This window comes from Neoarius graeffei, chromosome 18 (assembly GCF_027579695.1).
Source record: "Neoarius graeffei isolate fNeoGra1 chromosome 18, fNeoGra1.pri, whole genome shotgun sequence".
Lineage (NCBI taxonomy): Eukaryota > Metazoa > Chordata > Actinopteri > Siluriformes > Ariidae > Neoarius > Neoarius graeffei.
In genome coordinates, this window is record NC_083586.1 from 26,969,819 (window position 1) to 26,983,422 (window position 13,604).

Sequence of the window (13,604 nt, forward strand, 5' to 3'; positions counted from 1 at the left end):
TGCCCCCCCCCCCCCCCCCCAAAAAAAAAAACCTCATCAGATCTGCGCGATTCACACAAGTCCCTCAGACAGCCGTGAAAAAGGCGGCATCCGCCAAAAGGCGTGCCGTTTGCATCCATGGTAATAGTAGTTTGCAAGTGAGTACCTAACTGCCTCCTTGCATGCATGCTGAAGTCCAAAATATTATGCTCGTCGTAACACTTGTGTGTAGCCTAGTTTCATTTGGTGAATACCAAAACAGGCCGCCATAAACTACTTCTCGAGTTTTTCCACATTGTCTGTCTGGAAGTCACCACAGATCTGTAGTGTAACCATCCAAGGGTAGTCACCATAAACTGTGTGTATATACTTGCACTCTGGTTTCTATAGTGCAGAGACTCAGATTGTTGGCGCGCCCGCGTCTAAGATGCACTATTTCAAATAATGAACGCATTGTCAAGAGGGGCAGGGGCCAATATGGACGCGAGCATTTTATACCCTATTTGGAACGTTTCATGGCGTATTACAGACCCTCCAGGATTTCGTGGTGTTGCGATTTGCAACTTCAACGCAAATTCAACCAATCCCTGCGAATTCAGGGCGGTGTTGCAATTATATCCAATCACCGCAACTTTCCTGCAAACTTGACCAATCGTTGGCGTCGTCTTGAGGGGACGTCGACAAACTACCTTCCGCCTTACTTCCAATGTTGCCAGATTGGGCGGTTTCCCGCCCAGTTGGGGGGTTTCAAGTGCATTTTGGCAGGTTTTGAACATATTTTGGGCTGGAAAACGTCAGCAGTATCTGGCAACACTGCTTACTTCCGTGTTTCCGTTCAAGAGAAGCAGCCTGTGCGAGTCAGTGTTTATATAGGCTTAAATTCTGTTACTCAAAGTGTGTTATGTTTACAGTGAAGGACTGTGCGCATTTTACATTATTTTTTTTTTTACTTAATACAAGAAATTAATGGATGCCAACATTTTTGCCAAAATGGTATTTTATTTTCCATTGTTTAGGCAGCTTCAGCATCATACTGTGAGATTCTGTTCAAATTGTTTTTTTCTTCTATGAAGCCTGAGCCATTTATTTTATTAGTTTATAATTATTGTTTAATTTAGTCTTCAGGAGAGACTGCCTGCACACAGTACTAGTATTAATAGTGTTTTTTTTTCTTACATGAAAGCTGAGGCATTTATATTATATTTTAAGGTAACTTCATGTTGTGCTGTGAGGTTCTCTGCACTTTAACTTTAGAACCAACAGGTGCATTTGGATGAGTAAAGCCTATTTTTCTGCATTTTTATAGTCCTGGTAATCTTTTATATTGGTAAAGTTGTTTATAGGACCATTTCTCAGTGTCTGGTTTTTTTTTTTTTTTTTTTATCAATAGTTTTTCAGTAATAACTTATCACTCAATTTTAATCCCAAAAAGAGAAAATCGCAACAATTTCTCGCAACTTTCACTTCCTCCCACAATGTAATCACAACAAAAACCTAAAAAACACCGCAACTTTCATCGCAATTTTTTGGAAAACCCCCCGCAACATCAGACATTTTAGCCCGCAACAATCACAAAAAAGGCCCGCGGAATCCTGGGGTGACTGGTATTACTTGACTTCATGGTCTCAATATCGAAAATCTTACACAAATATGCAACTTCCAACACAATTATCTGGATGTTCAACAGATTTCAGCATCGGATGAATTTGTTTTGACCGCCGCCATATTGAATATACGTCGGACCCGTTCGTGTGTTTACGCCGCCCTGTTTGTAGCGTCCCAAGCGAGTAAAACCTGATCCAAGTCTTTCGCTAGGTGGCGTCTTACGGTCTATTTATGAATATTGGAAAGGGACAAGAAAGCATGGATAAGAAAAAAAAAAAAATACATCTATTTTGTCATTCTTCGGCAGAAAGAGAGTACATTCACCTGAAAAAACTGATGCCCCTGATACCCAAGGTAATTAGTCATACTAGATTTACAACAACTACTGCAACATCAACTACTACAACAGCAACCACTACTACTACTACTATAGCCCTACACCAAACTGAAAACAAGTTAATAAAATAAATTATAATTTACAAAGAGGAGATAATATAGATGTGATATATAGTGGCCTGTGGTTGAATTCCAAAATATTGCCACTGATTAAACAATATCTCAATACATTTGGTTGAAGCATTGATTTTTGTCATCTACATTGCTTCATATGGCTTCTAATACCAAAAAAAAAACAGAATTGAGAAGAAAAAAACAGCCCCTGGGCTGCCCCAGCTGTTCATTGGGCTCGCTTCGCTCACTAGGTTCGCTTCAACTGAAGGATAATCACTGGGCCCCCCATTGTAGAAATGGGCCCCTGTTTTTTCCCAGGAGGGGCCCTGTGGGCCCCTTGACCTGCAAAACAATCTGAGTCTCTGATAGTGACTGACTTGATCGTGGTCTGAAACACAGTTCAAAATCCGTGCCGGTGTGCTGCATCTGATTATGTGTCACGCTCCTGTCTTTAAAAAAAAAAAAGTGTTGTGTCAGTGATGTATTTCCTCATCACTCTGAAATTAATTCCTGGTTGCATTTGTCATCACTACTGCAACCTGAGTGTTTTTCCTCGTCTCACCAAAATGGAACGGTTTGTGTTCATGCGCGCTGAGTAAGATACCGTCGCTGAGCAAGAACGCATTACAGGCTGTTTTAGTACACTACCGTTCAAAAGTTTGGGGTCACTTAGAAATGTCCTTATTTTTGAAAGAAAAGCACTGTTCTTTTCACTGAAGATCACTTTAAACTAATCAGAAATCCACTCTATACATTGCTAATGTGGTAAATGACTATTCTAGCTGCAAATGTGTGGTTTTTGGTGCAATATCTCCATAGGTGTATAGAGGCCCATTTCCAGCAACTCTCACTCCAGTGTTCTAATGGTACAATGTGTTTGCTCATTGCCTCAGAAGGCTAATGGATGATTAGAAAACCCTTGTACAATCATGTTAGCACAGCTGAAAACAGTTGAGCTCTTTAGAGAAGCTATAAAACTGACCTTCCTTTGAGCAGATTGAGTTTCTGGAGCATCACATTTGTGGGGTCGATTAAATGCTCAAAATGGCCAGAAAAATGTCTCGACTATATTTTCTATTCATTTTACAACTTATGGTGGGAAATAAAAGTGTGACTTTTCATGGAAAACACAAAATCGTCTGGGTGACCCCAAACTTTTGAACGGTAGTGCATATTTTCCAAGTGAAATGGGAAAACAAGGACGCTTCGAGGCAGTTCGGTTCCGACTCGCAAACTTCATGCTCTGTATGCCACTACCTCTGCTGCTCACTAGTGTGTAAAGGGGTTGTGCTCATAATGAGCACTGAATGAAACGATTTTACATGAGCAGCAAATTTGCCAGTGTGTTGTAGTGCAAATCAACTTTTAATAAGCGTATATGTGCATCGATGAGTGTAGTGAAGATGCAAGGAGCAGACGTAAAGAAAGTTGGTGAATTCAAGTACCCGGGGTCAACTGTGCAGGAAAATGGGGGCTGCGATAGTGAGGTGAGAAAGCGAGTGCAGGCAGGGTGGAGAAGGATTTCGGGAGTCATTTGTGATAGGAAAGTCCCAGCAAAAGTGAAAGGTAAGATGTATAAGACAGTAGTGAGACCAGCTGTGATGTATGGATTGGAGACCGTACCCTTAACGAAGAGACAGGAGGCAAAGTTGGAGGTGGCGGAGTTGAGGATGTTAAGGTTTGCGATGGGAGGTTGGGCAGGATAAGGAACGAGCACATCAGAGGGACAGCACATGTGGAGAGCTTGGGAATTAAGCTAAGAGAGATGAGACCGAGATGGTACGGGCACATCCTGAGAAGAGATGCAGAGCATGTTGGAAGGAGAATGTTGAGGATGGAGCTGCCAGGCACACGAAAACGAGGAAGGCCAAAGAGGAGATACATGGATGTGGTGAGAGGACATGAAAGTGGCAGGTGTGGTAGAGAAGGATGCGGAAGACGGAGCAATGGAGATGAAAGATCTGCTGTGGCGACCCCTAATCAGGAGCAGCCAAAAGATGCTGCTGCTTAATAAGCATGTGTGTGTGATCTACAATATAAAATGATACGCACACAATCATGCGGGGGAAATGGTACACCTTCCTTCAGTTCCATGTGGTTCTTTTTTTTTTTTTGGGGGGGGGACTTAAATATGAATTTATTTCGTATTTCACCCCCAATTTTTATAAACAAATGCACATTTCAGTATATAGTAGTCATCTCTTCTCCAGGGAGAACCAGGGAGTGCATGCTTCCTACTTTTCACAGTTAAGGGAGTAATAAGCAGCCATGTGTTGCTAATGAAATGCACGAGATTAGTTCAAGGGGAACTGAAGTCGTTTTTAAACTTCCTTAATTTCTTAACGTGTTGTTCAATTTACGTTTTCGGTTTTAGTAACCTTATATCGTGACTCGTATTGGTAACTAATCACAATTAAATATTATACTTATCAGCCTATTCGGTTTTTAGCCGTGTTGAATTTAGTTCGTTTGTACCACGGCAGGGCAGCACGGTGGTGTAGTGGTTAGCGCTGTCGCCTCACAGCAAGAAGGTCCGGGTTCGAGCCCCGTGGCCGGCGAGGGCCTTTCTGTGTGGAGTTTGCATGTTCTCCGCGTGGGTTTCCTCCGGGTGCTCCGGTTTCCCCCACAGTCCAAAGACATGCAGCTTAGGTTAACTGGTGACTCTAAATTGGCCGTAGGTGTGAATGTGAGTGTGAATGGTTGTCTGTGTCTGTGTCAGCCCTGTGATGACCTGGCGACTTGTCCAGGGTGTACCCCGCCTTTCGCCCGTAGTCAGCTGGGATAGGCTCCAGCTCGCCTGCGACCCTGTAGAAGGATAAAGCGGCTAGAGATAATGAGATGAGAATGAAATGTACCACGGCAGGCGTCGCTTATCCGCGCGATCTTCACGAGACTTGTGCGAGACTTCGAAACGTGAAGCGTCAGCCAGGTGTCAGTGCTGCCATTTTGAAAACTGTTTTCCAAACGAAAGATTGCACAAAAACGAGTTTAAATGACGATTACTGCCGACTTTTTTTCCTGATTGCTGTCAAAACAAACCAAACTTCCGGCTTGATTACATCAGCATTCGAAAGCGGGCGCGCAGGGTTTTTTCGCGGTTGCGCTGAAAGAAATCAAATTAAAAGTCTCACGTTTGATTTAATAAAAGGCAGCGGCAAAGAAGAAAGTATTCAGCCTTGATTAAAAAAAAAAACTGAAAGATGCAGGTACTTTGTATTTATTAATGTGCGAAATGCGCTCAGTGTAATATGCATCACAAAAATACATGCGTGTATTTATTATTTTGAAAACCCACCAGCCGGCTGATCTGACACGTTTTAATTGCGCAGCAGTAATGACGCAAATACCACCGCGACAGACTAGGGTCCGAAACAGGTGCCGTCCCCTCTTCTCCATTTTACAAATGAGCTCACTATATAGTCCTCTATATAGTAATTCCTTATATAGGGAGGATTGAGCGATTTCTGTCACCGGGAACGTCGGTGATTTTTGATTTCCGCTGTACGTTTTACTTCCGTCCTACGATGTCTCGCACAGGTCTCAACGAATCTCGTTTACGGCCATTGCTTTGACATACGGACTGATATATTACAGAGCATGTTTCAAACACTCATAACTTGCTATAGCAGCGACAGAATAGTGATCAAACGTGCATTCCGATATTTAATAAAATGAGAGAATTTTGATGATTTTTTTTAAAATTGCCTTCAGTTCTCCTTTAAGTACGCACGCTGATTGGAGACAATGGGTTATCTTGAAACTGTATGGTTTGTGTTTACTGTGCATTACTGTAGAAACCCTTCTGAAGCCACCATGGTTAGGGTTAACACTCATTATGGGAAGGATTGCATTCCTCCTCCTCTTAGAGAGCTTGCTGCTGCATGAGAATTGGCAGGTGACCAAATAGTCATGCGTGGGGTGTCTTTATTATTGTTATGGAAAATTGCGCTTAATCACCCAAGCTTAATGATGCATCATTTTACACTGTTTTACTGTACCCTCTCAGCCCAGGACATGGAGAACATGTCTGAAGATGATGGGTGGGAGTTTGTGAATCTTGGAGATCAACAGAGCTTTGGCATCAAGACTGCTGGATTAGAAGAAAAGGCTACAGCTTGTCAAATGCTGGTATGTTTGAGTTATGATTTTGCTAGGAGGCACTTAGTAAATGTACACGTGCTTTGATTGTGTGTATAGGTTTTTTTTTTAAAAGCAATTATGCAAACTTCAAGTTTTACATGTCTGCTAACATGTGAAAACATGCATTTCCTGAACTTTTGACAACCTACTTTCATGTACAATGAAGGTTATTTACCAGCATGGAGGTTCGTATGGTGAAATACTGTGACCGAGGTTTTGAAAGTACTGAGTGAGGCCCTCTGGGCCGAGGTCACGGTATTTCACCATACGGACCGACCTTAAGCTGGTAAATAATATATTTATTTTTTTCTTTACCAAATTCTAACAGAAAACGAGAGCACCCGAAAGGGAAAACCGAGCCGAGCCGCCATTTTGAATCCTCATTCACGGCTGTAATGCAAATGGCTTCCTCCTCGGTATACAAGTGCACTTCCATGGCAGGAAAACAACTAAATTTTGCCGCCTGTGTCGTCCCCTATTTATACAAAATTGAGTCATTCAGGATTCAGCCATGTTTTTGCTCGGCGTTAGCAAGTTACAGGTTTTAGCTTTCTCCTGAAATGTTTTCTTTTCTTTTATTTCTTCTTCCTCAGGGTAGTAAAACTCGCTTTCGCTGTGAACACTGTCGTTATCGCTATCCATGCTGTAAAATTAACGCTATTCTCCTGAGAAATGCTGGCAAACTTTTATAAGATTTTTGATCATCTTATAAATAAATCTTATTTTAAAAAAAGAGAGAAATATTGACACGCATGCTCCTATGTTTGTTGTTGTGAACGAGCGAGTCGCCAGAGGTCCATAACTAGGGTCTGTGTTGTAGGATACAGACCTGCTCGCCAGCCAATCAGAGCGCAGGATTTGATAGAAACCGCACCGCGGAAAAAAATAAGGGGGTTGAATAAAGTTGTTGTTGTTATTATAATAATAATAATAATTATTATTATTATTATTATTATGTTTAAACATACACTTTTTTTTAAACCTTAAATGGCGAGCAATTTTTAACAGGTACTAACTGAAGGTATGCTAAATTTTGGCTTCTGGTTTGCCATACTTGCATCTTCTGTAGTGAGCATATTTAATAAATAATATCCACTAGACGTTTCATCTGTTTTGCTTTTAACAGGTGTGTGAGTGGTGTTTTTTTTTTTTTTTTTTAAATGAACCTTTTTAAATTGTATGCTAGAGGCACAACGTTGCCAGTAGAATATGCTGTGATTATTAGAATCTGTGGAAACTTTGAAAGTGACCGTATCCCATGCTATGAACACTGCCTGGCTGAAAAAGTTGTGTGCGCTAATTTCATCAGACCACGTTTAGATTTGAATATGGCACGCGTTCACTATGGCCTTGTTTCGACAAACTTGTGCAACATGTATTTATTTCCTTCCAGAGTAGGGTTGGTTCGATACCAAAGTTTTGGATTTGGTACAGTACCAGGCATGGTAGAACGCTAACGATACTAGTTTGGTGTGTTTAAATTAAAAAAAAAAAAAATGCAATAAATTTTCAGAAATTATGATACATGGGGCCAAATTACTCAATTCTGATTGGTCAATCAAGGTGAGCTTTTTTTCCTTAACACGGGGCCGTATTTTTGAAATGCTATTGGCTAGTTCGTTGCTTGGTTACGGTGACACAAATTAGCAAATTTTGTCAACAAAATGGCTTTTGTAAAGTAGTTCCAATCAAATTTTGTAAACCACTTTCAAAATCCTCGTGTCATGGGGCGCTGTTGAGCAGGATATGGAGTAAGACACGCTTTGGGAAGCTCTGCCAAAATCTAAGTTTAAAATTGTATTTGAAGCGCTTTATACTTCTCATATTGGTCGACTGAAGTCACGTACATGTGGCCAGTGAGCTGATCTGTATTTTATGTCAATGGCGAGGAACCTACGACAATATTCTTACACTCCTGGGCGGAAAACGGCTAATAGCAAACAAGCTAGCATGGAAGATCTCAAGACCAAAGTTCTTGCCTCTCTTAAAGATGACATCTCAACACTAATCAGGTCAGAACTAAAGGACATTCTTACTGGCGAATTCAGCGCGGTAAAAAGTGAAATTCAGGCTGTTAAGACTGAGGTCGTGAACAGTGTTTCTCGACTGCGCACCGACCTAGAAACGGTGACTACCAAAATGGCTGACATGGAGCACAGTCTGACAACGTGCTCAGACGATGTTACAACTCTACAAGCTACAGTCGAACAACTTCAGGCAAATGTGTTGGACTTGCAACAAAAATGCATGGACATGGAAGGCAGAATGAGGAGATCAAACATCCGAATACTAAACGTCCCAGAGGAGGCTGGAACGGGCGACCCGTCATTCGTCACACAGCTACTGAAGGAGGCATTCGATTTGGATAAAGACGTGTTGGTTGACAGATCGCATCGACTCGGAAGGGCTTCGTCATCAAAGAAATCTAAACCTACGCGAGAGAATAGCCCTACTGCAAGCCAGGAGAAGCCCCGGGCCATAATCGCAAAGCTCCATTATTATCAGGATTGTGTGGACATACTTCGCCGAGCAAAGGAAACGGGTGATGGCTTGCGCTATGGAGGAGTGTCTATTTCCATCTTTCCGGATTATCCTCCAGCCGTCGCGCGAGCAAGATCTGCGTTCAACGAGGTAAAACAGCTGCTGAGAGGCCGCGAGGATGCCCGCTACGGAGTGAAGTTCCCTGCCAAGTTATGCATCACTTTCAAAGGCACCAAGAAAGAATTTTTGGACCCGAGAAAAGCGATGTCGTATGTGAAATCGACAATACTTGTGGAAGACAGGCTTGTATCGTCAGAGTAAACGTTGTAATCATGATGACATGTCCGAAAGGTAGGCTAAAATCTATTTAGAAATTGAAAGTGATCGCGAGTGAGAGAGAATTACTGTAATCAATAGAACCACTGATGTTTGGACTGGCTTGATACAATGGACAGTCGACTTAACGTATTGGAAGCGCTTTTCATTACTGCTTAATTGGCAGAGCCCCCTGCTCGAGTTTGAGTTCCCCCATCACAAGCACATAGTCTATGTGTGGATTCCATTGTAAAGGGTTTAGTGTTCACCTCATTCTAGGTGACAAGGGGAGGGACTTAATCGCACCTGATAATCTTTTTTGTATGGTTTTAATGCTTATTTTTCTCACCTTTTTTTTTTTTTTTTTTGGAGGAGGACCTTTTTTTTTTTTTTGCACCAATATCTGGATACATTAATATGCTTTTATATAATGATAAATGGCTAACACACTGTTGAGAGGTAATACAGGATGCCCAGTTAACTTTGTTTCCTGGAATGTGAAATCTTTAAATCACCCTGTTAAACGCAAGAAAGTTCTGTCGCATCTCAGCCAGCTTAATGCTGGACTGGCCTTTCTCCAAGAAACACATTTACGTCAATGTGATCATAGTAAACTAAGAGGCACCTGGATAGGTCAACTCTATCATTCCAATTTCAACAGCAAGTCAAGAGGCACAGCTATTTTGATAAATAAGAATGTTCCATTTGTAATGTCAAAAGTGGAGGCAGATAACTATGGAAGGTATGTTATAGTTACAGGAAGATTATATGAAACCCCAGTTGTCCTAGCTAACATATACGCCCCCAACTGGGATGATGAGTCATTTTTTTCATCCTTTTTTTCTCGCTTGCCAGATATAAACTCTCACTACCTTATTTTGGCAGGTGATCTGAACTGTGCCTTCTCCCATTTAGACCGTAGCTCAACTAGAATGGTCCCTCAAACTAGAGCAAGCCAAACCATTGATTTATTTCTTCAGACTTATGGGATTACAGATGTATGGCGCTTTCAGAATCCTAACTCTAGATGTTACTCTTTTTTCTCCCATGTTCATAAAACCTTTTCCCGCATAGATTATTTCCTAATGGACAACCGCCTTCTCCCCATAGTGAGTAAGTGTGAATATCAAGCAATTATTATATCTGATCATGCCCCATTATTGATGACATTGGATATACCAACCTCACAAGATGTTTATAGACCATGGCGATTAAATAATTTATGGCTCAGTGATCAATGCTTTGTTGATTTTATCTCATCTGAAATATCATCATTTATGGAAAATAATAAAACACCAGGTATGTCATCATCAACAATATGGGAGTCTATGAAGGCATATCTAAGGGGACAAATTATATCTTATTGTGCCCAAAAGAAAAAGGGTGAAACAGCATATCTTAAGAAATTAACTGAGGATATTTTGCATGTCGATAGGTTACTTGCTCAGGCGCCATCCCCAGACTTATATAAACACAGGCTCATGTTACAGACAGAATTCAATCTTTTATCATCTAAATATATTACCAACCTTCTCAATAAATCACATCATAAAATTTATGAACACGGTGAAAAAATAGGTACAATTCTTGCACACCAGCTGCGCCAAAGGTCTGCAGCCCAAAGTATAACTGAAATAAGTGATGAGACAGGCAATAAGCATATCAACCACCTTGAAATTAACCAGACTTTCCATAGGTTCTATTCTAGGCTGTACAATTCTGAATCACATCAGGATAAAAATCTGTTTCAATCCTTTTTTCACAATTTAGATATTCCTTCAGTACAGAAGCAAGTTGCCTCTGAACTTGATGAGCCATTCACTGAAGAAGAATTTTGCTTTGCTGTGAAAACTATGCAAAATGGCAAATGCCCGGGGCCAGATGGATTTCCTAGTGAATTTTTTAAAAAGTTTTCTAAAGAGCTAGCACCTCTTCTACTCTCTGTGTTTGAAGAGTCATTCACAGCTGGGTCACTGCCCCCAACAATGCGTCAAGCTGTTATATCACTTATTCCTAAGAAGGACAAAGATCCCTTAATATGTGGCTCTTACCGCCCAATTTCTCTTTTAAATGTTGACAATAAAATACTTGCCAAAATGTTAGCCTTGCGATTGGAAAGAATACTTCCATCACTGATATCAGAGGATCAGACAGGATTCATTAAAAATAGACAATTATCATCTAATGTACGTAGATTGCTTAATATTCTTTACAACTCCTCACCATCCAAAAGCAAAGAAGTTTTGATATCACTAGACGCCGAAAAGGCCTTTGATCGAGTAGAGATGGACTATCTTTTCTTTATTTTAGAACGTTTCGGGTTTGGACCACAATTTATACAGTGGATTAAGGTATTGTATTTCCTACCTATGGCAGCTGTTCGAACTAATAATAACCTCTCACCTTTCTTCAATTTACAACGTGGCACTAGACAAGGCTGCCCCTTGTCGCCCCTACTATTTGCTTTAACTATTGAGCCACTGGCAATTGCACTGCGTAGCAATACTGACATCAAGGGAGTGTTGAGAGGCGGATTAGAGCACAAGGTTTCACTATATGCCGATGATATGCTCATATATATGTCAGATCCTGAGGAAAGTCTACCTAAGATGCTGGAGGTGCTACATTCATTTGGTAGGATTTCAGGATACAAGGTTAACATGCAAAAAAGTGAACTTATGCCTATTGACCCCTCCTATCAGCTTACTACAAACCAATCATTTTCTATCAAGATATGCACACATAAATTTAGGTATTTAGGAATTTGGATAACACGTAGGTTTAAAGATTTATATGAAGCTAATTTTGCCCCACTTTTAAAAAGTCTAAAGACAGACTTAAGCCGCTGGAACCTCCTCCCGCTATCCCTAGGGGGAAGAATCAACGTTGTCAAAATGAATATCATGCCTCGTTTTTTGTTTGTCTTCCAATGCCTCCCCATTTTCTTAACTAAATCTTTTTTTGGAAATATAAACAAACTTATATCTGGCTTTATTTGGAATGGGAAAAATCCACGTATACGTAAAGAAGTACTGCAACGACACAAACAACATGGTGGGTTCTCCTTGCCCAACTTTCAATATTACTATTGGGCAACTAATATTAAAAACATACTTTTTTGGATCCACTCTGCTACTTATGAAAACTGCCCCAGCTGGTTGCAGCTAGAAATAGCATCTTGCAAACAGGTCTCATTACATGCAATAGCCTGCTCCAAAATTCCCCTTGAAGAGCCCATGTCCAAATTCTGCAGCAATCCCATTGTGAAACACTCTTTTAAAATATGGGCACAATTTAGACGGGCCTTCTCTTTATTTGACATGTCTAAGAATGCCCCTTTGGTTGGAAACAATATGTTTACCCCATCTATAAATGATAATGCCTTTAAGGTCTGGTCTGAGAGGGGACTGAAGACAATCAAAGATCTCTATGTTGGTGGGGTGTTTGGATCCTTTGAACATTTCCAAACACAAAACCGCATTCCTAGCACACACTTCTACAGGTATCTGCAGCTCCGTAGCTTTGTTTCTACACACTTTCCATCTTTCCCATCACCACAGACAGATTCTCTTTTAGATACATTAATCAAAATCCTTCCTCAATTTAAAGAAACAATAGGAATAGTTTATGGTGTACTTAATACAAGCAACTTAGAACAATTAACAGTGTTAAAAAGCAAATGGGAGGAGGAACTGGATACAAATATATCTGACACACAATGGCAATCCGCTCTCAAAAATATACATTCATCGTCAATTTGCCTCAAGCATGCTGTTATTCAATTTAAAGTTTTCCACCGGTTACATTGGTCCAAGACAAGGTTGGCTAGGATTATGCCTAATATTGATCCAACATGTGACAGATGTAAAGTTGAACCTGCTACACTCGTACACATGTTCTGGAGTTGTCCAAAATTATTTGAGTTTTGGAATTCAATCTTTGTGTTTTTGTCTAAAGCTCTGAATGTGGATATTGAACCCTCTCCATTGGTTAGTATTTTTGGAGTAGCACCTGAAGAACTAAGCGGCATAGGCGACTATGGTAAAATTGTTATAGCATTTACAACACTAATTGCCAGACGTATTATATTAATGAAGTGGAAAGACAAATCGCCCCCTACATTTAAGCATTGGATTAATGATGTAATGCAATATCTGACACTTGAAGATATCCGATTTCATATCCAGGGTAACAGTCTCAAATTCTGCTATATTTGGCAGCCTGTCCTCACTTTAGTGGGAAAGCTTGATTCTAATGACATTGTTATGTAGTAAATTCTATGGAAGTCCTCCTCCTCCTTCCTTCCTTATTTGTGTATTTTATTCATTTATTTATTTATTTATTTATTTATTTATTTATTTTTCATTATTGGTTTTTTTTTTTTTTTTAATTATTATCTATTATTATTTATGTCATATTGTTTTTTCTTCTTGTTGTTAATTACTTTGAATTGGGGTGCGACGGGGTTGGGAGGGTTGAATGTTAATGTTTGTTCTGTACTTAACACAAAAATAAAAAAGACTTGAGATTAAAATCCTCGTGTCATGATAAACGACGATTTAAAAACTGATTCAAACGTGCAAGATAGTCTTGCGCCCTGATTTGTCATTCACGTTTTCTGAACAAATGTTGTG

At 40.3% G+C, this 13,604-nt stretch overlaps 1 protein-coding gene across 2 annotated transcripts in view; it reads left to right on the top strand.

The window, feature by feature from the left end:
• Positions 1–13,604, top strand: part of kpnb3 (karyopherin (importin) beta 3) — a 131,836-nt gene that overhangs the window by 82,799 nt on the left and 35,433 nt on the right. For both annotated transcript variants that reach the window (XM_060898618.1, XM_060898619.1), the window contains exon 17: positions 6,041–6,162. In XM_060898618.1, coding sequence (XP_060754601.1) covers positions 6,041–6,162 — 122 coding nt within the window. The remainder of the gene's footprint in view (positions 1–6,040; positions 6,163–13,604) is intronic.